The sequence below is a fragment of the Sorex araneus genome, chromosome 1 (assembly GCF_027595985.1).
Source record: "Sorex araneus isolate mSorAra2 chromosome 1, mSorAra2.pri, whole genome shotgun sequence".
In the NCBI taxonomy this organism is placed as follows: domain Eukaryota; kingdom Metazoa; phylum Chordata; class Mammalia; order Eulipotyphla; family Soricidae; genus Sorex; species Sorex araneus.
The window spans coordinates 442,109,592-442,137,482 of NC_073302.1; the positions used below are offsets into that span (position 1 = coordinate 442,109,592).

At 44.7% G+C, this 27,891-nt stretch overlaps 1 protein-coding gene across 4 annotated transcripts in view; it reads right to left on the reverse strand.

Moving 5' to 3' along the window:
- The window catches only part of TPK1 (thiamin pyrophosphokinase 1), a 402,680-nt gene that overhangs the window by 244,592 nt on the left and 130,197 nt on the right, over positions 1–27,891 (reverse strand). For all 4 annotated transcript variants that reach the window (XM_055121622.1, XM_055121633.1, XM_055121628.1 and 1 more), the window contains one exon: positions 10,350–10,419. In XM_055121622.1, the coding sequence (XP_054977597.1) occupies positions 10,350–10,419 (70 nt within the window). The remainder of the gene's footprint in view (positions 1–10,349; positions 10,420–27,891) is intronic.

Sequence of the window (27,891 nt, forward strand, 5' to 3'; positions counted from 1 at the left end):
GAATGATTGAATACAATTATGGCATTCCCATGTAAGAGATCACTGCCCAACAGGGAATGGAACCCACTTTTAATATACACAGCACCATGGATGAGTCTCAGAATATTTAATAAGTGGAAAAAATCAGTACACACAAATCAAACACCTGCATCATTCTAGAAGGCTTCTGGTCCAAGTAGGAGGAGAGGATTAGTAGCAAAGGGAAGGAATTTTAGGGGGACGATGGCATGATTTAATCTTGCTTGTGGTGGTGGGGAAAACTAGATACCATTTCAAAACTAAGTGAACTGTGTGTTTAAATGAGATGGATTTTAATTTATGAAATTCCACCCGATGATCCAATTAAAAGCAAAATTATGTAGTGAAGTCAAATATGATGTTCCTGCTAGAACAATAAGGGGGGCAAAATACTGGCCGCCTTTCTAATTGGACAATTACTGTCTTCAGAATTATTAACAATGACAATAACACACATAGCTCTTGCCCACAACTTCTGCATAATGCATTTCAATGACTCTATCACTCCTCATACTACAGCTCCCAGAGGTCACCCCATCCTCTCAGCTCATCCACATCTATTCTGACCTGTCCCAGGAATATAGTTCTTCATCAGGATTCTTTTGCATACTTCAGATCACGATGAGTCCCTGAAACGCAAGAGATGAAACTACAATGCGAAGGGAAACTACCCGCCTGATGTCTCAGAGCCAGGAGGTCCCAGAATGAAAGTTTGGGATCTGGCTCCAAAGAAAAAAAGGAGAGAACAGGATTATTCACTGTGACTTTTCAGAGAGACCTGACAGGAAGGAAGATGAGCCGGGTCACCCGTGGCTCCAGCCAATACTTGCTCCCAGGGGTCTAATTTAGTTGAACAACGGTTTCAGAAATTAATTTTTAACAGTCAGCTTCACATAATTTGGTTATTTAGATAATTATTTGAAGTTGACTTCTCTGGGACTGAGTTCAGTGCAACAGCCTCCCCTATTTCCACTTCATAAGGAAGTTCCAGAACTGTCTAAAGCTAAGCTGTGGGCAATTAAGAGAATGAGAGGAAAGGAACATGAAGATGAATCTTGATTGTCCTGTTTCCGTGCAAGAACTTCTCTTCATCCCGCCAGTGTTAACAAAAGATGTTTAACAAAAGGCCTGGTTCTGTTAATTCGGGGGATTTTTGCTGGGTGCTTATACTTTAAATGGAACTGAAAAATGACAGGTGTTTACAGTAAATTAGAATAGTGTTTATATAAAAATATTCTTCTAGGGACTTTTCATTCCAGGATGCTTAACTTGGCAATTACTAAAACTCACCCAAAACACTCTCCCCAATTCCGATCCTGCAAATGTCACTGAAACTCATGGTCCTCTCCTACTGGCTGATGTGCAGTCTTAAAACTCCACAAACCACACGATCCTACTCCTCAAAAATGTTCCTCGTCGGCTCTGACTGACTGTCATGCTGCTTTCAAAATACCCAATGAGTTCAAAGGTAAGATTCCCTATATTATAACCAGGCTCATCTGAATTTGGTATGCTGTGAAAATCTTCATGTTCTATGCACAGATGTTAATTTGGAATGATGCAACTTATATATGATAATGCAGTTACTTAATTTTTTAAAAATGACCGAACTTCTAGATATAGACCCAGAACATCTCTGGAGGAAAGCTTTTTCTTTCCTTTTTCTTTTATTTTGGGAGGTGGGAGGGCATACCTGGTTGTGCTCAAGGCTAACTCCTGCCTCTGTTCTTCAGGGTGCGGGGACCACCGCCTACCTGCTGTACTATCTCTCTGGCCCCTGAAACTATTTTTTTTTAATGACCAGATAATAATTAGAATACAGGAGCTAGGGGTATGGCCCAACTGTTAGAGGGACCAATCAGTCCCTCTTCCCATAAGTACCACCAGATATGGCCCCACAATTAACAAAGGAACTCAAAGATGATGCAATCAAGAACATCTTAGATATAAGTGGTATAGACAACCGCACTTGATTTCAGACATGGATAGTATTTTTAGATATGACACTTTTACTTTAACTTATTCTGTCACTGTCATCCGTTGATCAAAGATCTGCTCAAGCAGGCCCAGTAATGTCTCCATTCGTCCTAGCCCTGAGATTTCAGAAGCCTCTCTTTACTCGTCCTTCCCAACAGTGCCGCGTTAGAGGCTCTTCAGGGTCAAGGGAATGAGACCCATCATTGCTACTATATTTGGCATATGAATACGCCACGGGGAGCTTGCCAGGCTCTCCCATGTGGGCAGGAAACTCTCAGTAGCTTGCCAGGTTCTCCAAGAAGGAGAACTAGGCCAATTTTCTGGCAAGGAATGTAACTTATTAGGATCCATAATTATTAGAATCCATAATTATTCCTCTCTAGTACCAAGAAACTTCAAATGGCTGAATCTATCTTTTGAAGCCCCTGGTTGGGTGGGGGGGTGGGGGCATGTAGGGAGAGGGTGAAAACTTAAGTCTTTCTCACAAAGATATCAATGAAAAATCATTAATTCAATAAATTTTCATGCTGTTTAGTGTGCTAATACCATGAGGCGTATAAAGATTAATTATGATTGTCGCTTTCAAGGCATTCACCGCCTAGTGAAGGAGATGAGATACAGAGATCCAAGCTAAACCACAAGATAAAAGAGAGAGCATCTCAGTATCTGTATTGCAAACCATAATGCCCAAAAGCAGAGAGAGAGTATGGGGGAAACTGTCTGCCATAGAGGCAGGGGAAGGGGTGGAATAAGGGGATTGGGGGGTATACTGGGGACATTGTTGGTGGACAATGTGCACTGGTGGGTGGATAGGTGTTTGATCAATTTTTTAATTGAATCACCGTGAGATACAGTTACAAAGCTTTCATGTTTGTGTTTCAATTAAAAAATAATTGAATAAAAAGCAATAACTATAGAGTAGTAGGCCAAGTAAAAGAACAATGAATCGCTAGAAATTTGCAAACTAGTAAAGGATCTGTCTTCAGAGTTGTAAATCAGAGTAATATGTGAACACTACGTTGAACACGGAGTGGAAAGCGTTATCACAGTGTAGGAAAGGGCAGTTGCATGGCTGGACAGCCATCGGGGGTACCCCAGGAGTGGGCGCCATTATATTTGGGCTTGCTGCATGCAGAGGGCAAATGCCAGAAAAGCTGCCCAAAGCTCTGAGGCCCAGTGCTACATGGGAGCTGCAAGTTCTTGCGGGTGAAGCTGGCCAGGTCATCGAGAGGAGGACCAACGTGCACACAGGGAAGAAGGGGCTGGGAAAGGCAGTGAGGGGGCTGTGAGGGAAGACGAGGAAGGGCATTTTCCCTTTACCTCCATGTATAGCAGTATTTTTGAAGGCAGGGAATGTACTTATTTGAAATCACGGTAACAGCTAGAGTGTCTTTGGATATAGTGTGATTCCACGAATGTATGAATTAAAGAAATGAAAGGAGTGAAGCAAGATAGTTAAGTGCTACATCCTTATTTATGGTGCTGAATTAGTGGCCCGATGCTGGATAACATGGATTTGTCCTTTCCGCCTTGCCACAGGGAGCTTAGGTTTATTGGGTTACTCCCACCACAGTGCCCCCATTCCTTTTTGTTTATTTATAACTTCTTTGCTTGTGCTCTGTTAACTTGTAAATATTGTTTTTCTCTTCTCCTTCAGTCCTTTGCATAGTTAATTCAGAGCAATGTCCTTTTTGTATGGGCACAAGAAGACAGTTAATGATACGCTTTTGTAACATGAGAGTTAATTGACTCCAAATGATATTTTCCTCTTGGGCATCTGTTCTCGACTTAAGCCTCAGTTGCTCTTACTTTCTAACACCCCAAAATCAGGTTCCTGACGAGGGACTGGGTGGACCCAGGGCAAGCAGTGAGCTATGTGCTACCATGGCATCAAAATGGGCCTGGACAAAGTGCCATAATGCTTAAGTATAAGTTAAGAGCTTGGTCATGGACAAATTCTGTCATGATCCAAAAAGTAATAACTAGGTTCGGACCCTGCTAGAGTTAGGAATGATTAATCTGGCCTAAGCACTGTAGTCTGAGTCCATGGCAAGATGTTCCCAGGAACATCTTGGGATGTATCTACAAGCTCAATGTATCTCTTACTGTGTCCATACAAAAATAACTAGTATTAAGATGTTAATTAAGTTATTGGACTAAGAAGAGGGACGCCCTTGAGCCTGATGGGCAGTCAGAAAGGGCTTTCTTCTGTTGAATTTGCTACCTGACTAGGTATAGCCTCGACCCCCAGTGCGACCCCCAGTGTGAGAGAGTTGGAGGAGTTGGGAGAGAGACGGAGCGTGGAGTGATGAGCGGGAGAGACAGGAGGAGATGGGAATGAGGGCCAGTGTGAGGCTAGAATGTGGGGCTCAGAGAGACTGGAACAGGCACACAGGGAGAATGGAATAAACAGCAGCTGATCAACCAACCAGCTTGGCCCCTGTTTCCTCCTCCGTCTGCCCCATGGCACGGGCCACACCGGCTGGGCAAGCGGCCCGAGGACCACCCGAACCCAGGAGGCAAGGGGGGAGAGCCGCCAGAGCCTCCCCTGGCCGCCTTGGAGATTTACAGTCCTATCTGTTTCCAAAATAGACACTTCCACTCGTGTGTTCTCTCTCTCCCTCTTCCTTACCAGACTGTAGAATGATCTTATAAACTCCTCCTCCTTGGCGTCAGGCTACTTTAGGTGTGGCGTCAATTCCCAGAGTCTTGTTTCTGAGCAATTCTTCCTACGTGATTCCCTCTCTCCACCCCTCCCCCCCACCACACACCTTTTACCCAAACATAACTACGGTCCCCGTAAGCTCTCAGGGGGACCTAGAGCAATACCTCTTAATCCCCTGCCACGTTCAGAAATCTATACCTAAAGGAGGGAAACGTTTGTCTGCTCAAAATGCAATCTGATATCCTATGTGATAATGCCCGAAGTGAAGCAGACTAATCAAGTCAGTGGTTTCCTCCGAGAGCCCTGGCAGGCGGGGAAACTGAGGGGGGCATTCAAAGAACTAGGAACGTTCTAGTCTTTGACCTCAGTGCCAAATCCCTGAGAGCAGTTTTGCTGTGGAATGACACCCAGCTCTGCCATTACAATGTGTGCCCCGCTCTGTGTGTGTCCATGTTTTGTGTGTGTGGTGCCGGGGGGTTGGGAACCTCACAGTGCTCAGAAGACCCAAGGGCCCCAGGTTCAATGCACGGATGCAGAGATCTCCCTGCCCCACGGTGTCAGGGATCACTGGAGTCACCACAGCGGTGTCTGGGGGGTCTCCAGGGACACGCCCAGTGGTGCTGAGGGGTCAGCGGGGTTGCCTCTGGAGATGGTCAGGGATCAATATGGTGCTGGGGGTCAAACCAGGATGGGCTGCATGCCAGGCTTAGGCCTCGCCCCCTGCACTACCTCTCCAGACCTCAGTGCATGCGTGTTTACGTCCCGTGGAGGGAAACGCTGGTGACTGTTGACAGGGTTGACTGCTCCATAGGCTCTGGCCGGGAACAGGAGCAGAAAGCGTTCTTGGGTATAAAGATGCAGACAGAGGAATGATACGGCCTTAAGAGGAGAACAGTGGAGGCTGGAGATGATGTAATCTAGGGACATGACAATTTATCTGCTGCTCCAGACAAGTGCTGCATCGATGTTCTATAACATGGAGAAATTACATTTTCCCTGCCCAGTGCAGTGTCCAGAAAGCAGCCGCTAGATAAAGAAAACAAACTTCCAATGCCTATTGATGAGCAAGAAACAAAGATATTCTGAAAAGATCACTAAATATCTTATCGTGCTTCTCTTGTATATTTTTTTAAAACCTCTGTAGCTTGTGGTTATTCTCACCAAGAGACCAAGCTTAACCATCTAGGTTCTGATCCATGGTAGGTGTTTCCTGCTTAGGAGCTAGCAGAGGGAAGGTATTAAAAGGCCACCATGGGGTCCCAAACTACTAGCACTAAACACAGGACTTCAATCCACGGTGTTGATGCATCATACCACAGGGTCCCTCTGAGCACCACTGAGTGTGACCTCCCTAGCACGGAGCCAGTCAGCACCATCAGATGTATGACCATCAAAACCAAAGAAGGAAAACAATACAAACTGGAGCTGGAGAATTAGAGGTACTGATTCCAGCATCTGGTACAATACCCAAATAGGCATGGGAAGGTTGTTTTTTCATAAATGTCACCTGAACGCATGGGATTACAATGCAAAGGCTGAGTCTTCCTAAAAGCTCTCACTGTTTAAACTCAGATCATAGCTCAAGTAGGATCAAACTTTGACTAGTGGTGGCCACTGCTTCACAGGTGTGGTGTTTAACCTGCCTCCTTTTGACTTACAGACTGAACCCACCGAAACAAGAATCAATCAACTCTCAGGGTAGAGGTAAGACAGGTATGTGAAATATGAGAGTGATTAATCAAAGTCACTCAATAGCTTGAGGGCGTTCACCTTTCATGTGGCCAATCCGTGTTCCATTCCCCCGCCCCTCTTGGAGAGCCCGGCAAGCTACCGAGAGTATCCTGCCCACTTGGCAGAGCCTGGCAAGCTCCCCGTGGTATATTGGAGATGCCAAAAACAGTAACAATAAGTCTCACAATGGAGACGTTACTGGTGCCCGCTCGAACAAATCGATGAGCAACAGGATGACAGTGACAGTGACTCAATAGCTTATGGGAAGAGAGAGTTGCATAACTAACCAACCTCCAATGTATTAGCACCTACCTAGTGAGGTTCTAACGTTCCCACACAATTTTTCAAGCATGAGGGATCTTCGGTTCACTTGAGCAGTTACAATAAAACTGAGTCATATTTTCTGTTGTTTTTAAAGCAGAATCAATAGAGAGACTCAACTCTTTACAACTGGAGGGAGAAATAACAGAGGGTTTTTACTCTCTTCTTTGTTTCCCCGTCAACTAATGGATACTCAATAATGTATCGAGCACACTTGTAATAATGCTTTTGTAATAGGACACAAATATTTATGACTTCATACTAAAAATCATAGAGGATGGCCTAGGAGAATAGAAACAAAGAGGCAAACATTTGTGAGAGATGGTGCAGAGGACAGATACTGTTAAGCAGAAATGAAACTCCCAAATTGGTCCCTATGTTTCCCTTCAGTCCCAGCCTCTGTGCATCCTACCCCTAATGACGGGCTACCTCCCTTCTGTTGCGACGACGAAGGCTTCCAGTGGAGGTGATTCTCTACTCACTCAACTTCCCTTACACAGTTACAATCACAGATGTAAACACAAAACATGCCTAGCAGCATCCACAGCCCATATTTTGTTTTTTGTTTTTTGCAAAACACTAACATTTATTTTCTTTTTCATTGGGAAGCCTTTCTGTTAAAAATTCAATTAAGAAGAATCATGTTTAGTCACCCATATCCAATTAGATTAACGGGGCAGCGTTTGAATGGAGTGCGATTTCTCATGAGGATTTAATTCCCACATGAATCAGTTAGCTTTGCCTGTCTCCCGAGGAGGGGTGCTGCCTCCACCCAAGCCAGCCAGCCCTCGGGATTTGAATCATTAAAAACATCTAGGGTGATCCAAAACAATGAAAAAAAAACAACAGTTTCCAATAAGCTTCTTTACACGCAGACAGAAAGTTGTTAGATAAATCCTATCACTCTTCTTGGAAGACTTCCAAAATATTTCTTTAAAATGTGCTAGCACACGGAACATTTTGCACTCATCTGTGGTATATAGAATAACAGAGTGGGAGACTAACACCCAAGAATTATAGAAATAAGTACCAGGAGGTTGACTCCATGGTTTGGAGGCTGGCCTCACATTCTGGGGAAAGGGCAACTCAGAGAAGGGATCACCAACTATAATGTAGTCGAAGGCCATGCGGAGGAAGGGTGTTGAGGGCTGAATGAGGGCTAGAGACTGAGCACAGTGGCCACTCAACACCTTTATTGCAAACCACAACAGCTAATTAGAGAGAAAGAACAGAAGGGAATGCCCTGCCACAGTGGCAGGGTGGGGTCGGGGGAGATGAGTTTGGGGAGGGTGGGAGGGATGCTGGGTTTACTGGTGGTGGAGAATGGGCACTGGTGAAAGGATGGGTTCCTGAACTTTGTATGAGGGAAGCATGAGCACAAAAGTGTATAAATCTGTACCTGTACCCTCACAGTGATTCACTAATTAAAAATAAATAAATTTAAAATAAATAAATAAAATAAAATGTGCTAGCAGTATTAAATCAATCATTTAAGGGTCAGGCAAAAACAATGGTATCATTCCCCAAACCTGGTAGTGGGCTCCGCTTTCAAAGGAGAATGACAGTGGTCTGCGCCACCTTTCCAGTAAAAACAAGCCACTCAGGAACCAGGATTTTTTTCACTATCATCATCCACGCTTCTTGGGAAGCACCAGCCATCAACATTCATAGCTTGGCTCATGAGCTACGATCACACGCTATGCCTCCCATCACAGTGCTCAGAGCCGCAGGCTCTGGGCATGAAACACATCGTACTCTTCCCAAAACAGTACCCAGTATGGCCTGCTGGGGACCACATTCTTCCCTCAACTAAATGGACACGCGTGGATATTTTTTCATACATGCCTACCACACACCAGGTCTTATGAAAATTCATTGCTGAATCAAAGTTGGAAGTTGAAAAATAAAGAAGCATAAAGGGCGAAGTGATTCAATGGTTCCCCAGACTGTTACACCGTTGCTGCATTTTTGGGTGCATAATTCAGACCCCAGACGTGGCCTTCTCTTACAAGAAATGCGACACTTTCAAAAAGTGACTCCAATGGTAGCATGTTCAAGGTAAAATATGCCCTCGGCAGGCTGTCTTCAGCGGGGCCCTCGGAAGGGGTGGGTTGAGTTTCCCTCCTTGCCCTGAGCAGAGCCCCTGCAGTCGAAGACCTCAGGAACCCAGCCATAACCATGCTCAAGGCTCCTTTCTGTAGGATAACATTGGGTTTGTTCTTTCAGCCTTGCCACAGGGAACTTAGTTTACCTTAAAGCAATGTCCTTTCTGTATGGACACAGGAAGACAGTTAATATTATGCTTTGTAACTTGGGAGCTGACTGACTCCAATAATATATTAAATAATAATATTTAGTTCGGATGAGACATATGCATGAAGGAAACGGCAGAGGAACCGAGGTGTGCGGGACCCGGGGCTGAGATCTCCAAGCCTGCTCATATCAGGATTGGGCCTCTTGAACCCAGATCCCCCATTTTCCAGTAGCTAGGTAGTCTCACCCAGAAACTGCCCCCGGCACTGTGTAATCCCATCAATGGTCAACATGCAGAGACTATAAGACCAAGCTCCTGAAAGATATTTTATAGTCTAATTCTCCCTCTCGGGGAAACTGGCAAGCTACAAGTTTCCTGCCCGCATGGAGAGCCTGGCAAACTCCCTGTGTATTCATATGCCAAAACAAGTAACAATGATGGGTCTCATTCCCCTGACCCTGAAAGAGCCTCCAATGCTGCACCATTGGGAAGCAGGAGTAAAGAGAGGCTTCTAAAATCTCAGGGCTAGGATGAATGGAGACAGTACTAAGACGGCTCAAGAAAATTGACGATCAACGGGATGAAGATGATGATGCCATAAAGAAAAGTACTTGATTTCAAGGTATCTGTATTGAACCTGTATTCGTACTTCATTTCAATATTTTTATTTAATTCATGGCACCAAAGAGAGGATTTCTTAAATGTAAACATTTTAGTACACTGAATAACACATATGATAGAAGTGGAAACAATTTTCATCTTGTCTGCTTAGATTTAGAGTATAAATACATGGGTTTGCCAAGAGGATACATCAAAAACATGATGGAATGAGCTTAAATTTTGCTTTCATCAGTCACTTATCCCAAAATAGCTCACCAGACAAAGATCAGGAAGAGCAGGCAGCATTTTTTAATCTCCTGAAATTTACATGTGTGCCTAATGCAGAAGTCTGAGTCAGCTACACTGGGCTTTACATAACACTAAAATAAAAATCTCCATCTTCTAAAACAGAATATGAACTCGCCTTAAAGGAGATCTTTTTACACACTTGAAATGTTTGAATAGTAAGTCAGGCTACCATTTGTAGTGCTCGTTTGGTCAGTGGTTCAAAGTCCTCACAAATTTCAGAATTTAATAATGCTGCTTAATGAAGCTTTGGAAGTGCCCAAATGAGCTTCCCCTGAAAGAATATGATTGCCTAGTTCTACTAACAACACCGTTTTACTACACGCTATCATTCAAAGCCGGCACAATAATACAACATGGTTAGGCCACTTAAGCACTGCAGCGATTTCCCATTAGGAGGTGGAAGGAGAAGTTACAGGCACTATTTGCTAAGAAGATGAACAAAGTAGAGAGAGCGCGGGCGGAGGAGAAACCTACCTCCCCTTCTCTCCTTCCGTGGCATCATACAGGCGATTGGCACCTCCGTCAGCACAGGCTCTTAAAATGGCTTCACATAGAAAAAGAAAACAAAGAGTGTTTCAGTCCAGGAGCCCGCAACATCATCTCTCTGACAGATATCGTGACAGACCCAACCCCTGATGTCTCCGTCAAGGGTCATTTCCCATCTGACGCTGGCCCCATTGTCCCCAAAACTGATACCCCACAGCACACGTACACATGACGAAGACAGAATCGTCGAATGCGGGGCACCTCCTTTGGGCCCCTCTGACGTCTCCTCCTAATCAAGGGACCGTGTGGCAACAGACCACAGGCCTTCATGCGACTGCGGAAACAGAATCTGGTTGAAACTCAGCTCCCTGCTTACTTCAGTTGCCCAGACACTCTATTTTTGGCAGACATTACATATTTCCCTACTTTATTGTGATATACAGGCTTGATTTAAAAATAAAAAGAGCATAACACCCCAAGTTTCCTGTGAAATACTACACAACAGAATACCGAGATAGGTATTTGGTCTCCGGTTCAGTGTGGGCTCCCACACAAACACCATGAAACCCTGACTCATCATTTAGATCCGCATTTCTCAACAGGGGTCCATATGGATGCCCAGTGGATCCCTAAGACATTCTAAGAAGGCAATAGGTGAATATCATGTAAATGTGGGTAGGTGGGGGCAGGGCGAGACTAGGGGGCCTACAGGTAGGGGGTTTAAGAAACAGCAAACTAGTCACTGTGTGAACTTTGTAAAAGTTGTGACGGTGAAACAAACTAGAAAAGAAATACTGACCGAGTCAAATCTAACCAGAGCACTGGGCGGGTAAGGGGAAGAGAGTACCAAAACAGGGACCTGGTCCAGACAATTCAGTGCTGGGTTCAGGTATGCTGTGCTGCTCAGGGACGACACCCTAGGGGCTAGGGACAACCAGGTCCAAATATGATGGCAGGAAGAGTCCAGAGAAAAGCGCGGCCTGGGATGGAACTCAATTCCTGCCTCCATGTCCCTAGGTTTTTAATAGCACATGAGGCATCTCCTGGTCAGAGAGGTGGAAAGAGAAGATACAACGTACACTCAACCAATCCGTGGTAGATGTGACTATTTCTGGGTTCTCTATTCAGCCAGAAACCAGGCTGAGCCTAAGCAGCAAAAAATAAACACCTTCTGGCTTCAACTTCCTCTTTAATAAGTGGGAATAATCCCATCTAAGCCATGGGATTATCAAGAAACTAATGACTGAACAATTCTATACAGTGCTCCTATCCCTACTGGAACACAGATCAAGAAACACGGATCCTTTTCTTCCACTTTTGTTAGAATTGAAAACAATCTTAAAACAAAACAAAAACAATGTTCTTAGAAAAGACAAAAATAAGGATTCTTACGAAAGCACCTAGAATGGGATTTTCATTTATACCAATACCCACAATACTCTTCGAAGGATTGGTGCTCGACTGCAAATGGTGCCACAAACATAACCTGCAGGTGATCACAAAATGTTCTGCACAATTCTCAAGTATAAAAAGCCCAAACATCATCTCACATATTAGCATAAAATAACTGGATAGGGGAATGGAAAGGGTTAATAAATGAAAACAGATGTCAGTTAACTAGAAACAGATAGAAAAACAATAATTACCCTCAAGATGTACTGGAAAATTCTCTGTAAGCAAAATTAATGAGTATATAAGGTCACATAATGCAAACACCGATTCATTCATGTTAGATGAAAATCCCCCAAATAGTTTTGAATGGCCAAGCATTATTCAAACAGAATGAAATCCATTTTCACAGTATTTTATACCAGAAAGAGGTGCTAGAGCCAACATTTATACCCATCATGTGCCAAGCCCTATTTAGAATTAAAAAAAATGAACACCAAACAGACCTAACCCTCTCCAAATTCTCACAAGAATGGAAAAAGAGAAAGATAAGCAGAATTTCACAATAGGCAGTGGACACTGATGAATTCTTTAATGGAAGCAATAAAACGCTAGGAGAGACAGAGAGAAAAAGAAAACTTTGCACATGAAATCTGTAAAACTGTTTATCACTAAATTCAGTTTAGCTAAGATCCATGTTAGCTAAATCTTCTACAATCTAAAGCCTTTTTTTTCCTAACGCCCATTACTTCTCACACAAAGATTTAAATTGATGGTTTTAGAGTAGCATATAAAAAGAGAAATATCAACATCACTGGAAATAATTTGTCCAGATGTTTTCTGTTTAAAATGGAGCTGAGCTCGTAGGCAATCCAGCAATTCCACGACTTGACATCTACCCCAACAGCCCAAAAACTCTATTCAGAAAAGACTTTAGCACTTCTATGTTCATTGCAGCACTATTCATAACAGCTCAGATCAGGAGACAACCAAGAACAGATGATTAGATGAAGAAACTATGGCATATATACGCACAATGGAACATTACTAGGCCATAAGAGAAGACAAAACCATGCAATTCACCTCTGCATAGTTGAATCGTAGTTGAATGCTTAGTAAAGTCAGGACAGGGAGAAGTATGGAATGGCATCTCCATAATGTGGATATAAAGATACATGAGGAAATAATAAATGATCAGATACAACAGAACCTGAGAACTGGTCGACAGGATTGAGCTTACCATGGCAGGGGTGTGAGGCAGGGAAGCGTGGAGTGAGGGGAGGAGGGGCACACTCTGGGAAAAAGGTGGGGGGAAGCAGACACTGGTGAGGGGGTGGTGCTGGAATGTTCCAAGAATGGAACTCTACCATTAGCACTGTTGTAAATCACAGTGCCTAAAAAAAAGAAGATGAACTAAATACCAAAAGAAGTTCTTGCAATAACTCCTATGAAAGCTAAAGTTTAAGTATTATTAAACTATAGGCAGAATATACAGACTATATGTAGTTTGGGAGGAGGATTTCGATCCACACAAAAACAACTTCAAGTTCCAGAATGAAACAAAAAGCGATTTCATTTGGTTCGCAATAAGGCTTCAGAAAATACATGTTCTGTGTATTTTCTGTATTTAAAGTGTTAAATGTTTACTCACACAAGCGTTAATATTTGTCAGAAATGTTTTGAATAGCTTGAATATCTCTCATGAAAATACATAAAATCGCATTTGAAAAAAATAAGATACTTAAGCGTACAGCAAATAACATTTCACAAAGGCACCGATAACAATTTGAAATACAAAGTAAGCAAATGGTGCTGCTCTTGGATATGACCGGCTAAAGGAACGAGCGGGAACTCTTTAATGAGATATTTTTGATAAATCATAATGAATGAGCCTCAAAACTATGTTCACTTCATCATCATTGAAGCTGTTCCAAGTGCTAATGAATAGGACTTACTGCATGAGTTATTTCTCAAGGCAAAATTTTCATTGTCTTACACAGCAAAATTTTTGCGAATTTGTCAAATACTGTGACTTCAATGGTTGAGCAGTTATTTACTATGCATCTGGCTAATGAACAACTGAAGACTAAAATATATTAAAATCTCTACCGATGATACTTACTGGCTTTAACCCACATATTAAAACACATCTTAAACTAGCAATTTTTTTTAAAACCAGCAAAATGTAACTTAGCATTACTGACAGATAAAGAGCGCCATTCAAAATCAGAGATTACTTGGCTATTTGATTAATTTCTGTGAAAGTTGGAAAGAAATTATTTGACTTTGTGAAAAGCAGACTTTTAAATTAGTTTCAAGTATTAGGATGGAAGAAAAAAAATAAAAACCAAAGCTTTTTGCAGTTCCAATTAACTGAGAGAATAAAGAGTATGAAGGATTTTGATTCTAATCCAGATCATTAGTCCTGTAACTCGGAGCTAATCCCAACTATGTGTCATCAAATGGAAAACATTATACATAGTTTCTAAACTTCACAAAATTTTCAGAACAGAGCACTGGTAGTCACTAAACACGCAAGTTAGTGACACAATTTCCCAGGTATCGGCAGGAGATTCTAACCGGCATTTCAGATGGTAAGAGTTTTTTTTTATTTTGCTTTGCTTTGATTTCAGTTGTTACTTAAGCACCATGATTTATGATAATGATGAAACTTTATTATCAACAGTACTGTAAATGTTACACAGGGGTGGCTGGGGATGTGGGGGGGTAGGGGGAGGTTTACTGTGATTCTTGGTGGTGGAATATGTGCACTGGTGAAGGGATGGGTGTTCGAGCATTGTATAACAGACTAAAACCTGAAAACTTTGTAACTTTCCACATGGTGATTCAATTAAAAAAAAAAAAGTAGGGGCTGGAGCAATAGCACAGCGGGTAGGGCGTTTGCCTTGCATGTGGCCAACCCGGGTTCGATTCCCAGCATCCCATATGGTCCCCTGAGCACTGCCAGGAGTGATTCCTGAGTGCAGAGCCAGGAGTAACCCCTGTGCATCTCCAGGTGTGACTCCCCCGCAAAAAAAGTACTGTAAATGTAACATGCAACACACATATAAAATATATAAAGTATACAATATGCCAACACCACACCCAGCACCAAGTATAAGCTATCCTTCAGAAATGTCTTATGCCCCCCCCCACTCAGCTGCCACCCACCCACCCCCTCAATAGTCAGTTTTATTTTCTTTTATTGTGTGACAATTGATATGAGGCTTACACTTCAAATATTTCACTTATGGTCTTAGTCCCGAGAGATAGTATGGGGTAGGTGCTTGCCTTACAAGCCAATTCAATCCCCAGTACCATATATGAACCCCCCCCCAGGCACCTCCAGGAGTGACCCGTGACCCTTGTGCAGAGCCAGGAGTAAGCCCGGAGCACAGCTGGGGTCTCCCCAAAACAGAGAGAACAAACAAAAATGTATTCAGTGAATAATGAAGCATTATTAAACTATAGGCAGAAGAGGGTACAAGAACGTGTTGAACTTCTTCATCTCGCTTAACTGGAACTTTCTGGAATGACCCCCATGTTTTCCTTTCTTGAGCCTAGAAGAATCGCTATTCCTTTCTCATATTTGTTTCTATGCGTTTCACTGCCTTCCAGGCCTCAGAGAAGTTGTATCATACAGTACATGTCCTTCTGTGCTCCGTCTCTTTCACAGACAGTAACACCCTCCTCCAGTGTCATCCACAGTTTCAGTTTTACATGCTGAAAACTTCCCTTCACTCCAAAGGCTGAGTGACAGTCCACCACGCCAATATAAGACACTTCCAATTCCCATGCATCAAAGGATTCTTAGGTTGTTTCTACCTCTCGGCCACTGGTGTCGGGCTGTTGCAACAAACATGAGGAAGCAGATACCTCTTCAACAACCTCATTTCCATTCCTTCCGAGTAAACACCCCAAATGAGATTGTGGGGCTCTGTGGTAGTTCTATTTTAATGAGAAATTCCAACCTGTTTCTCATAAGGGGCCGCACCATCTCGCATCGGTTCCAATAGCACACCAAGGTTCCAATTTCTCAGCATTCTGACCAACACCTGCTGTCTTTATTTTTAATCATGGCCAGCCTATCAGCATCGAGTTGGTTCCTCATCGTGCTTTTATTTCCATTTCCATAATGATTAGCAATGTTCAGCCTCTCCTCGTGGTGTGTTGACACTCAGAGTTATTTGGGAAAAATGTCTATCCAGCTCATTATCCTATTGGGTTATTCAGCTCTTTGGCGAGTGTTGAAGAAAACCCTTATATTTTGGAAAGCAATCCCCATTCAGATAAATAACTTGAAAATATTCTCTGCCATTTTCTAGACTGTATCTTTTAGTCGGTTGCTTATTTCTTCTTCTGGGCAAAGCATTTATATTTGATGCTGTCTCACTTTTTTTTTTTTTTGCATAGTCTTTTGGCATCGTGTGCATGAAATCATTGCCAAGATCAATATCCAGGAGTTTTCTACACTTTCTTCTAGGATTTTTTTCAGATCGTATAAGGGTTTTATAGTTAAATCTCGTATCACTTTTGCACTCCAGGAAAGATTTCCACCCCCGAAGTTGGGGGACACACTCAGCAGTGCTTAGGGGCTACTCCTGACTCCGCAGGCGCGAGTCTTGGTGGTCTGCCAAACAATATGTAGCCCAGGGACCCAAACCTGAGTCTGTGGACTGCAGGACGATCATCCCTACCCTTGCACTGTCTCCTGAGTCCCTGAAGATAAATAATTTTAGCAAATTTTCATAATTAGTGACAACAGAGATTTTTTTAAAAATCATACTTCAGGCACGTAAGCTGCCCAAGTCCCTGATGCCTGTGCCCGTGTGTTGCTGCCCAGGCACATGTGTCACCCGCACCTGTGGACTCTCAAGATGTGGACTCTCGTATCTAACGCTGGGATGTGTCCTGGGGTTCCTTCTTTACTCTAGAGAAGCCCCCGTTCGCTCGTCCACACATTCTGTCTGTCTGCCTGTCTCTCTCTCCCCACTTCCTCAACACTTCCAAATAAAATCTGGTTTGTTCATATATAAATCACTCTAAATCAATGAATTTTCTAGAATTCTATCTCAATAAAATCATTTACCAATACAAACTGCATGCATGTGCTGAAAATTCAAACATACACATATGGGTATTCATATTTTGTTTTGACTTCTCTTCAAATTTTTTCACTTTATTTAAACATCATCCTTTACAAGGTTTTTCATGATTTGTTACATGCATTCAATATTCCAACACCAATCCCACCCCAGTGACATCTTCCCTCAACCACTGTCTCCATTTCCCCAACCCCCCCGCAAGCCTGCCCCTGTAGCAGGCCAACAATAGTTTATTTATATTGCTTGTTATCACTAAATGGCTAATCAAAATATACTTAAGCAAAAGAGAACTTGTGGAAATTGCTGTATCTCACCATGGGGACATTAAGTCCTTCCTTGAGGGTTTACTAAGCTGCTGTTGCTAGTGAAGCCTTCTCTGTCAACATTTTTGTTAGTGGAGTTTAGTTGGTTTCTATGTTACATTCCCGTCCAATCTGGTGTGCTACTCCTGGGATGTGTGCATTGTACAGTTTGAAGGTGTCACTCAGGAAATCCAGAATATTTAACTGGGCAGTGAGCTTACATGGCAGCAACAGTGCGACGTGGGTCCCCACCTCCCCATACTTCTGCAGAGGCTCCCAGAAGTATGGGGAGGTGGTGATCGGGCACCCATATCAACTTCGAGAAGGTCCTGAGTTTTCAGTCCCCAAAACCAGGTGTACCTGAGACTTCTGACAGGTTAAGCTCTCTGTGGAGCTCAGGTGAGAGGCAGTGGAGTCTGGCCTGAGGCATGGTGGCAGCTGTGAAGGTATGAATCTGGTGCCAGGGCTTTTGGTAGGGTGGGAGCTAGCCAAACCCCTCCCAAGATCGCCCCTGAAGTCTCAGGCGGGACGAGTGTATTTAAGAAATTTCTGCAGCTAGTTGATATCTTCTGAAATTTATTTATGAGTGTCTGGAGCATGGCCGATAGACGAGCTTGTATGGTAGCAGGGTGGGACTTGGGTGTGACCCTGTATTTATTCCTTAAATATCTCAGAGCAAAGAGAAAGTCTTATTATATAGATCAGCTATTTAAAAGTTACAGGAGACAACTTGGAGATTTTCATAAGTAGGTATACAATATATTGGTCAAAAGCAACACAAAAAAGGAAACTAAAAAAACTTAAGACATTATCAACTATCTATAAAAAGATAAAGGTGTTAATTTTTACATTTGTATAATTATAAGCACAAGAATTGGTTAAAGCTTCTGTTCTGCAGAAATGGGCCTGGTTAGAAAAAAAAATATCCACCATAGAAGTAGACTGAGGTGTGGGAGGGAAAATGGGGACACTGGGGGACACCAGTGCATACTGGGGAAGGGATTGGTGTTGGAACATCGTATGCCGGAAGCGCAATCTGAAAGCCTTTGTAATTCAATTTCAAAAGAAAAATAGAAGAAATTCGGCAGGGTTAAGGCTAAGATTTCATTTCTGCACAGCTCATTTTCCTCAATGGGATTCCACTCCATTCCACTCTCAGCTACACTGACACTAAGTGGACACCCAAATCAGCTTTGTCCTCAGATTCAATCCCTGTACTTCGGTCTCTGTCCTGACTTAGTTCTCAGAAACACAGAAGTGACCCGGTCTAAACAATGAAACAAGGACAAATCCTACCAAGAGCCCCTAGCTCCCCAAGTTCTGTGTCCAACTGCCCTGCAACCTGAGAATCCCCAAGCTTGGATCCAGAGATCAGCACAATGAAGGGGAAGCCAGAGGTCAGCGGGTATTCCCTGCTGCAATCCACATAAGGGCCAGGTGCCAGCCTTTCCGAACCTATGGGCTAATAAATCCCCAGAGGGAGCAGCTCAGCCAGTTCGAGTGATTTAAGGTCCCTCAGGAATCCAAATAGAGTTGTCTTCTTCAAACACCACAAATTGCACGCTCTACCAATGGGGGAACACTCTGTTTGTAAGTCCATGTTGAATCAAGCCATCAAAAGGAGGTGATACATTTTACGTGTATTTTTAAAGGTATCTGTCATAGGCATGCATGTTTTTGGAGGGTGGGGGGGTTTAAATCAAGCAGGGCTCAAGAGCATGACCAGCTCTGGGCTCGGGAGTCACTCCCAGTGGTGCTCAAGGGATCATACAGCACCAGGGATGAAACTTGGGCCTTCTGCATGCAAGGCATGTGCTCCAGCTCTCTGAGTCACCTCCACGAGCCTCATCTGCATGCAGTTCCACACCCCTATAATCCGAGGCCGCTAGCTTCTGCACCTGGGCTGCAGCTTTTCCTATCAAGACATTATTTTGCCTGAGAAAACTTTTCAAGTATTTCACGGAAATATATGCTCTTTTCGAGCGAGAGCGACAATTCACGCTGCTTCGAGGAACACCAAAATGCATAATTAATTGTTGCTCAGATAACATTTCCAGGGTTTAGATGAAAGGTTTTATGTAGAGAATATTTATGTGCAATTATTAAGAAAGCACATTATTTGTGCTATGCCACAAATATCGAGTGGGGCACTCTTTAAATTGTAGTCAAGTCGGCAGCGCAGAGGAACCCTGATTTCCAGTACAAAGCCAGTGGCATTTACGCTGAGCATCTGCATTCACGGCGCTGAGCTCCTTCTAATGATCTGCTTCGCGCCATGTAATGAAGATTTTCATTACCTTTAGGAAAATGTTGCCGCGTAAATTCTATTATCCTCTCTCCCTGCCATCATCCATCTCCTCCTCCGCTAGTTACACACTCCAGAGATAAAGTATGACATTTAGTGATCCTGCAGGCTATTTATAAAGTCAACGACCAGGTACCTCCTTAACACTGAGTGACACCCAACACCTCATTACTGGGAAGTCTGAAAAACAGCCAAACATCAAACTATCTGTTTACCCTAGAGTGGCACTGGGAAATTTTTCTGAGAGATGAATAAAGCTCATCACACGGGGCCAGCATAGAGAGTAAACCAATGTGGAGCCGTGCAGGGCCAGTCAATGAAGTGTGTGTGTGTGTGTGTGTGTGTGTGTGTGTGTGTGTGTGTGTGTGTGTGTGTGTTTGGGCAATTGTGATTTGAGAATGATCAAGGCTGGGGGTAATCACACCCGTTTTTCTACTGTTCAGAACCCAAGTGGCAGGGTGCAGGCTCTGACTGGACGGAATACGAAAATCGGGTGGGAGATGTTACTGCTACACAGGGCTGCTCTGCCGGGCACCCCTCCCTCCCTTGGCTGTCGGGGGCGGCTGCATCCCACTGGGTGATGTCTGCAGCATCCTTGCCTTCCACCGACTGTGTTGGTGTCAGCCCTGAGTTTTACGCATATAATGATCTACAGAGGGCCACAGTGTCAAGATACCTCAGGGGAATGTGTCTACCTTGCATGCAGCTGACCCAGGTTCAATCCCTGGCATCTCATATGGTCCCACAAGCACTGCCAGGAGTGATCCCTGAGCACAGAGCACAGAGCCAGGAATAAGCCTTGAGCATTGGAAGGTGAGCTACAAAAACCAAATCATGAATGTGTGTGTGTGTGTGTAAGAGAGAGAGAGAGAGAGAGAGAGAGAGAGAGAGAGAGAGAGAGTGATTGAGTGAGTGAGTGAGTGAGTGAGTGAGAGAGAGAGAGAGGAGAGAGAGAGTTGCAAGTACTGAATGAGTACCACAGACAGTCCCAGGGAGTACCACAACCAGAATGTGGTCAGACGCAGAGCTGAAGGAATGGGTGCCCCAGTGAGCACTGTTGCTAAGTATTTCAGTATCACAACCAAGGAGGTGAGACACCCCCTCCCCCCACCCCATCATTAGACCAACAGTGCAACAAAGGGCTGAGAAGAGAAAGAAGTGATGATTTCACACATCACCCTGTTGCTCAACCAAGTTCTTAGCTTAACTGAGCACAAGGTCTTTCTGCTGATTAGAAAATGGGATGCGGCGGGCTGGAGAGATAGTACAGCAGATAGGGCGTCTGCTTTGCACACAGCCAACCCGGGTTCGATCCCCGGCATCCCCTATGATCCCCCAAGCACTGCCAGGAGTACTTTCTGAGAGCAGAGCCAGGAGTAACCCTTGAGCATCATTGGATATGGCCCAAAAAAGCAGAAAAAAAAAAGAGAAACTGGGACATGGGGTGGAGATTACTTTAAGGGGTAAGTAGAGAGATTTCCAGAAGAAAAAAAGAAGAGGAAACATTAGATTAAAAGCACGAGGGAATATATAACTCTTCAAACATAGCCAGTCATGTCAGCTAACATCACATGAATTTACAGAAAGTACCAGCCAACCCCCTCCACACCTATGTCAGACTGTCTTGAGGTCGAGGCTGACCTGTATGAAACGAAGCACAATGAAAGGTCATTGTACTTCAGGAGATGAGTAAATTCCGCCTAAACTGCCACTCTATCTCTCGCACTATGAATGATCCCAGCGCATCCTTAGAGATAAATTAATCTGTGTCTTTAAAGCATAATTTACCCAGGCATAAAAAGGTTTCTATTATAGAATAATTAAAAGCGGCCCCTTTGCTTTCAAGTTTCGTCAGATAAGGAAATGACTGCAGGAGACACCAGGGAGAGGCAGGCAGAGGGCACCCAAGGCAGGTCACGCAGGGGAGCAGAGTGTGAACATAGAGAGAAGCATGAAAGGCTTTACGATGGAGAGTCACCTCTGTCCACGAGGGCTAAAGAGTCTTCTTCCCAAAGCAGGAACACTGATGCCTAAAGCACAAATATCAACACGATTCTAAACCACACCACCTCAATTTATTTTTTTTTAATAAAAGTTCTTCCATCTCTGTTGGGAGCAGGCTGCAGTGAGTCTATAATTCATCAGGAGGGGCTGGAGTGACAGTACAGCGGGTAGGGCGTTTGCCTTGCATGCAGCCGACCCGGGTTCAATTCCCAGCATCCCACAGGGTCCCCCGAGCACCACCAGGAGTGATTCCTGAGTGCATGAGCCAGGAGTAACCCCTGAGCATCGCCAGGTGTGATCCAGAAGCAAAGAAACAACAACAACAGAAAAATACAATTCATCAGGAGGTCAGTACAAGGACACAGAAGCGGGTGGCTGGGGCAGCCCTGTGGCACCCAAGGCTGGGGTGTACTTCAAGGTGGATGGGGCCAAAGCAAGTACCGCAGCTGGGGTGCTTGCCTTGCACTCATACGGGGCTCGATCCCGAGCACACTCTGTGCTCTCCTGAGTCCCGCCAGGGGTGAGCCCTGTAAGCTCTGAGCCCACCTCTAGTGGCCCCAAACCAACCAAACAAAATAAAAGTTAATAAAAATCTTTTTTTTAATAAAAGTGAGATGGGGCAGGGGGAAAGGGGCTCGGTGGGCGTGGAGGATGGTAGAAAGGGGCGCAAAGACTCACTCGGGGGCCTGGGACAGGCGCCAGCCAGCGCGCTGCTGCTAACACAGGGCTGAGTCCGCCCCAAGACTCCTCAGAGCTCGAAGAGGGTCCTCCACGTCCTAGCCCTGGGGTGCTCCTGAGTCACTCGAGGCAAGGCTGAAGAGACGGTGCAGTGGGCAGGGCACCTGCCTTGCACGCAGCCAACCTGGGTTCAAGCTCTCGCATCCCATATATCCCATTCAAGCTCTCGCATCCCAAGCACCTGCGGAAGTAATTCCCAGGCGCAGAACCAGGATAAACAAACCCTGAGCATTATCGGTGCGACCCCCCCAAAACAAAATAAAAACTCATCCTCTGAGGCCTCCCAAACGTAGGCTTCCCCCATTTCCACTAGACTCCATTCACCCTAGGGCTGCCTCTGCTGAGATGAGGCATTTTAAACGTAAGGTAGATGGAAGTCAAGACACTCGTCCCAGACAGAAGAGTTTATCCCCAAATAATGCGAAACATGAATTACTACTTATGCATGAGAGATGCATGTCCTAAGAATATACAAAGGAGTCTTGTGGCTCAGGGCCAATATCCAATATTCTTTGTTTGAGTTACTCCTAAGTCAAAGGAAATGTGAGCCAAAATACTGACCAGAGCTGAGATCACTCTGAATATGGGAATAACTTCCAGTAAACAAGTCAATTGTTATAGAAAATGCCGAAAAGGGATTGAAAACAAGTACCTGCTGGTTTTCAAAAAGTAGTTAAGATAATGGTGAGAAATGTTATCTTTGGAAATTAAGAAAGACAGAGAAATAGAGATGGCAAATGGCATACTAAAAGGTATTTTATACCATTAGTAACTGAGGACACTCAAGTTCCAACCATAAGATATCACTAGGTACTTAAAAGGACCAAATAAATCATTGTGAATTTACTCCGCATGCATCTGTTTGTGAGGAAGCAGAGAAACGGAGCCATTTCTACAGAATGCCAGTGGAAGTTCAGAAGAAAACAGCCACTCCAGGAACCAAACGAGCACACAACGACCCTAGGACCCCGTGACTGCATTACTGGGGCATTTATCCTTAAGAAACTCATCTTGCGTCTGCCCCAAATTCTGCGTGCAAATGTTCAGAGACGCCCTGAGCCAAGAAAAACCCAGATGTCCTGGCGCACGTGAACAGTGAAGCAAGCTGGGTGCCCCGCACCACAAAGGACTCCTCGACAGTAAGGATGAATGCGACAACGCTGAAGACGCTCAAGAAGTACCACATGAAAGAATGCCAACTCCAAATCTTTCATGACTCTGCTCTTGAAATGGAAAACCGAGAGAGACACATTAGATTCGTAATTCCCTGAATGGAAGGGCTGGGGGCGGAGTGGGAGAAAGGGGACTATGGCTATAAAAGGGTGGGAATGGGGATTATTGCAGGGTTGGAACTGCCAGTGGCTTCTAGTGGTGGAGAAAACAGGCACCTACATACGGGACAGAACTTAGCTGAAATACACTACACTACACTACACACACACACACACACACACACACACACACACACACACACACACACACACACTCATATGCCTTGAAATAAAAACAAGTGCTGAAATCTAACAAGATGGGTGGATTTGATCAATGATTTAACCTGATACTGTGATAGTGACATTTTATTTATTTATTTATTTATTTATTTTTATTATTATTTTTTTGCTTTTTGGGTCACACCCAGCAATGCTCAGGGGTTACTCCTGGCTTTGAACTCAGGATTTACTCCTGGTGGTGCTTGGGGGACCATATGGGATGCCGGGGATCAAACCCAGGTCGGCCACATGCAAGGCAAACATCCTACCCGCTGTGCTATCTCTCCGGCCCCTGACATTTTATTTTTAAGAATACCATTATTCCGGTTCTGTAGGTTCTGCAGTTCAGATAAACACACACAGCTCCCTCCTGGCAATGTGTCTGGGACCTCTGCCTCCTGCCCCTGTTACCTGCCACCCAGCTCTTCTAACTCGCCCACTCAATTTCTTTTTCCTCCTCTCCTCAGTTCTAATTATCTAGGACTATGGTAATGTAATCCCACCCCCACCGTGATCCCTTGCATTCCCTACTCCAGTTATACTGTTTGCCAAAGATAAGTGAGATCATCTGGGATTTGCCTCTCTTCTTCTGACTTACTTCACTTCACTTCACAAAGTATCACTGTATCACTGTCATCACTGTCATCCCGTTGCTCATCGGTTGCTCGAGTGGGCACCAGTAATGCCTCCATTCGAGACTTGTTGTTACTGTTTTTGGCATATCGGATATGCCACGGGTAGCTTGCCAGGCTCTGCCATGTGGGTGAGATACTCTCGGTAGCTTGCTGGGATCTCTGAGAGGGGCGGAGGAATTGAACCCGGGTCATCTGCGTGCAAGACAAACGCCTTACCTGCTGTGCTATCACTCCAGCCCACCTGGTATCCTGCAAATAGTTTGCAAATTATTAGAACGATGAATATTTGGTTCTTCTACTGTTTGAGGGTCAACCAAATGAAAGATCAGGTGTCGGGCCAGGGAAAGAGCGACGCTGGCTACAAGACAACAGTTTGGGGGACTCATGTTCTCAAAGGAACCATCTCCTAGAGGATCTCACTGGGAGGCCAGGGAAGCAAACTCTAGGAAGGGCAAGTTACAATACAGGTTAAGGATTAATAAGTCCACTCTTGGACTGATTCCGGAGGCACATTTCCAACATTACAGTGGATTTCTGATTAATCTACAGGAAAAAATAAAGGAGACATTCTCAACATGCCAAGGGGCAAGAGCATAGGGAGGGCATTTGATTTGCATGTGGCTGACCCAGGTTCCATCCCTAGCACCATCGATGGTCTTTCGAGTCTCGCCAGGATTGGCTAGGTTTATTCCTACATGTGTTGAGAATGAAAAACATCACAGATTTTGAAATTCAATAAAAACCAGTCATGAAATTTGCATGGAAGTGGATCAACATGGAAAGTGTCATGTTAAGGGAAATGAGTCAGAAAGAGAGACAGACATAGAAAGGTTGCACTCATCTGTGGAATATAAAGTAGCAGAGTGGGAGACTAGCACCCAAGAGTAGTAGAGCTAAGGACCAGGAGGTCAGCCCCACAGCCTGGAAACTGGCCTGCACCAGGCAGTGATGACGCTGGCAAGGAAGGGCAAGGAAGGGCAAGGAAGGACGAAGAGCAAGGGGACACACTGCCGCCGTGCAGGACAGAAGCAAAATTCTGCGGGTATGTGCCTTGTCAAGGACTGGGGAGTCGGAAAAGAAGCCCCTTCCTCCCGCTGTGTCCCCCTACCCCTAGCTTCACCTTACGTGTACTACAAAGGAGAAAGGCTCAAAAGGCCCAGTTCCATCTGGGGCAGATAACAAAAGGTATGTTCAGAGTCCAGAGGGAATAGTTGGATTTTTATACCGAGGAAGCTGTACTGTGTTGCCTGCATCTCCCCTCTTGAGATGTGGACCTTCATGCTTTCCTGTCTAATACACTTGGATGTGTGTAAGGGCTCTCTCCGCCCTTGGAGAAGCCCAGCTCCTCTCTTGAGCTTCTCTCTCTCTCTCTCTCTCTCTCTCTCTCACTCTCTCTCTCTCTCTCTCTCTCTCCCTCTCTCTCTCTCTCTCTCTCTTTATCTCTGTCTCTCTCTCTCTGTCTCTCTCTCTCCCCCTCCACACCTTCAATAACCCTCCAGATAAAATCTATTTACTTCCCTGCTTGTCTACTCCTGAAATTCCTTTCTGCGAGGCGAGACAAGAACCCAGGAACCCTGGGTCCCAGGTGGCAGAGGCAGACGGGAAGAAAGTGACCGTCTCTCTCCTCCCCACTTCTCGTAAGTCACCCGTGGGGCCCGCTGACGTCATTAAGAAGGCGAGAGCTGTCACTTCCTCCTTTGACGTGTCTGTGTCCTAGTAGCTGCTGCCGTCGCCAGCTCAGTACATGCTGTTGAACTGAACTGAAATGCGCCCAAGCCCGAGGGTCTTGGGAAGGCTGAGGCCACGGCAGACATTTAAACCCACTTTTTAACCTAAATTGCTAAGGGGACAGAAACACCCGTGGGCATTCACAGGGCGTTTTCCCAAAGGGATGTGGATTCTTATTCTAGCTTCATCTTGAAGACATATTAAGTGATAAAATGCACTCTCATACTTGGCTGTATTCAAAGGACGCTTCGCCACCCGTGCATCCTTTTGTCAGCGAAAGCCCCACAAAGTACACTCACTGATGAAAAAAAATATCCCTCACCCAAGTTAGTCCGAAACGTTCAGTCCTAGCAACAAGAGAGCAGCGAGCCCAGCCAGAGATGTGAGTTAGCTGTCGGGTGAATAGAGGGAGGCACGAACTCTATCCACGGAAAACCCCCACAAGTCATAAGTCCTGCCCCAGCAACAAGCAACGCTGCTGGCATCCCTGAGGCACAAAATGGGGTGCAATGTCCCACACACCAGAGCTGAGCATCGCACCGAGGGGTACCCGCCTGCTGCAAGTGCATGACCCCCGGTGTGTATACTGCAGACAAGAGTGAAAGTCCTGGTCCCTGTCGCATCAAGAAGGGAAACAGATGCACACCTGTGCCGAAAGCCAGAGGAAGCCCTCTGCACATATTAAATGTCTCATCAGGTGAGAAAGCTACAACAAAGAGTAAAACTAGCAGCCACAGGACCTTGCCACAGACATACCCGATGCTTTCATTCAGGATTCTGAGTTCTGAAGCTTTCTGGGTGTTTATATTCCACAGCGGGCTCCCTGATGTCCCGTGCACCTAAGCAGTGGTACTCAAGAGAACGCAGTTCAGGTTTACTTTCACAACGTGAGTTTTTTTCCTTAACTTTTATAGAGCACGCATCCACGAACAAAAACCTAATATGGTGTGATATATGTTGTTTCTTTCTGATTATGTTTCTTACTGGTATTCAAAACTGTGCTTTCACACTCAACATGATGTTTTGAAGGACCTTCCATCTGGAAACACAAATCTAGCTCATTAGATTCATTAAACTCCTGTACGGGGTTTATGAATGTCAAAATATTTACCTGATTCCCTTATTGGTAGACGCTGAGATCACTCACGTCGTCTCTGTATTTTTAAAAACGCTTGTTAGCATTTAAATGCCTCCCTGTGCACAGATGGGACATGTTTTTAATGGGATGTATGGAAAGGAATGGTCACTGACTCATGTCATTAATCTTATATAATGCCTCATCATACCCCAGATTGACTGTATCAGTTCACACAACTGGTACGAGCAGATTTGTTTAAGCAGCAACGGGAAACAGATTTACCACCCTTTAGTCGTATTAAATAGGTGTACACAGAACTCGATTATAAAATTGATTACCAGTACTGTGGCAGACACAATGAAGATGAAAGGGCGCATACTGTTCACTGTTCTGGATCAGGGAAGAGCACTGGAGGCAGACAGGGAGAAAAACGGGCCACACGGCCACACGGCCTTCTCTCCTCTCGGAGCTGGCCCTGCAGTCAGTCATGCCGGCCTAAGGCCTGCCCGCTGCCCTCCATCATAATGGGATGCAGGATGGTGCTGAGGACGTTTAATGAGCTCAGTGACTGGACTCTCTAGACGGGAGGTACTGATACTTCAGAGATGACAGCCAACCTGCGATGTAACTCCCCCATGATGCTCGAGTCCTCCTGTCATTCACTCACTTGTGGCAGCAGCTTAATAAGCACCAACTGTAGTCGACATCCCGCCCAAGCCAGACAGGGCTCCAATGACGGGTTAGATCTACGCTAGC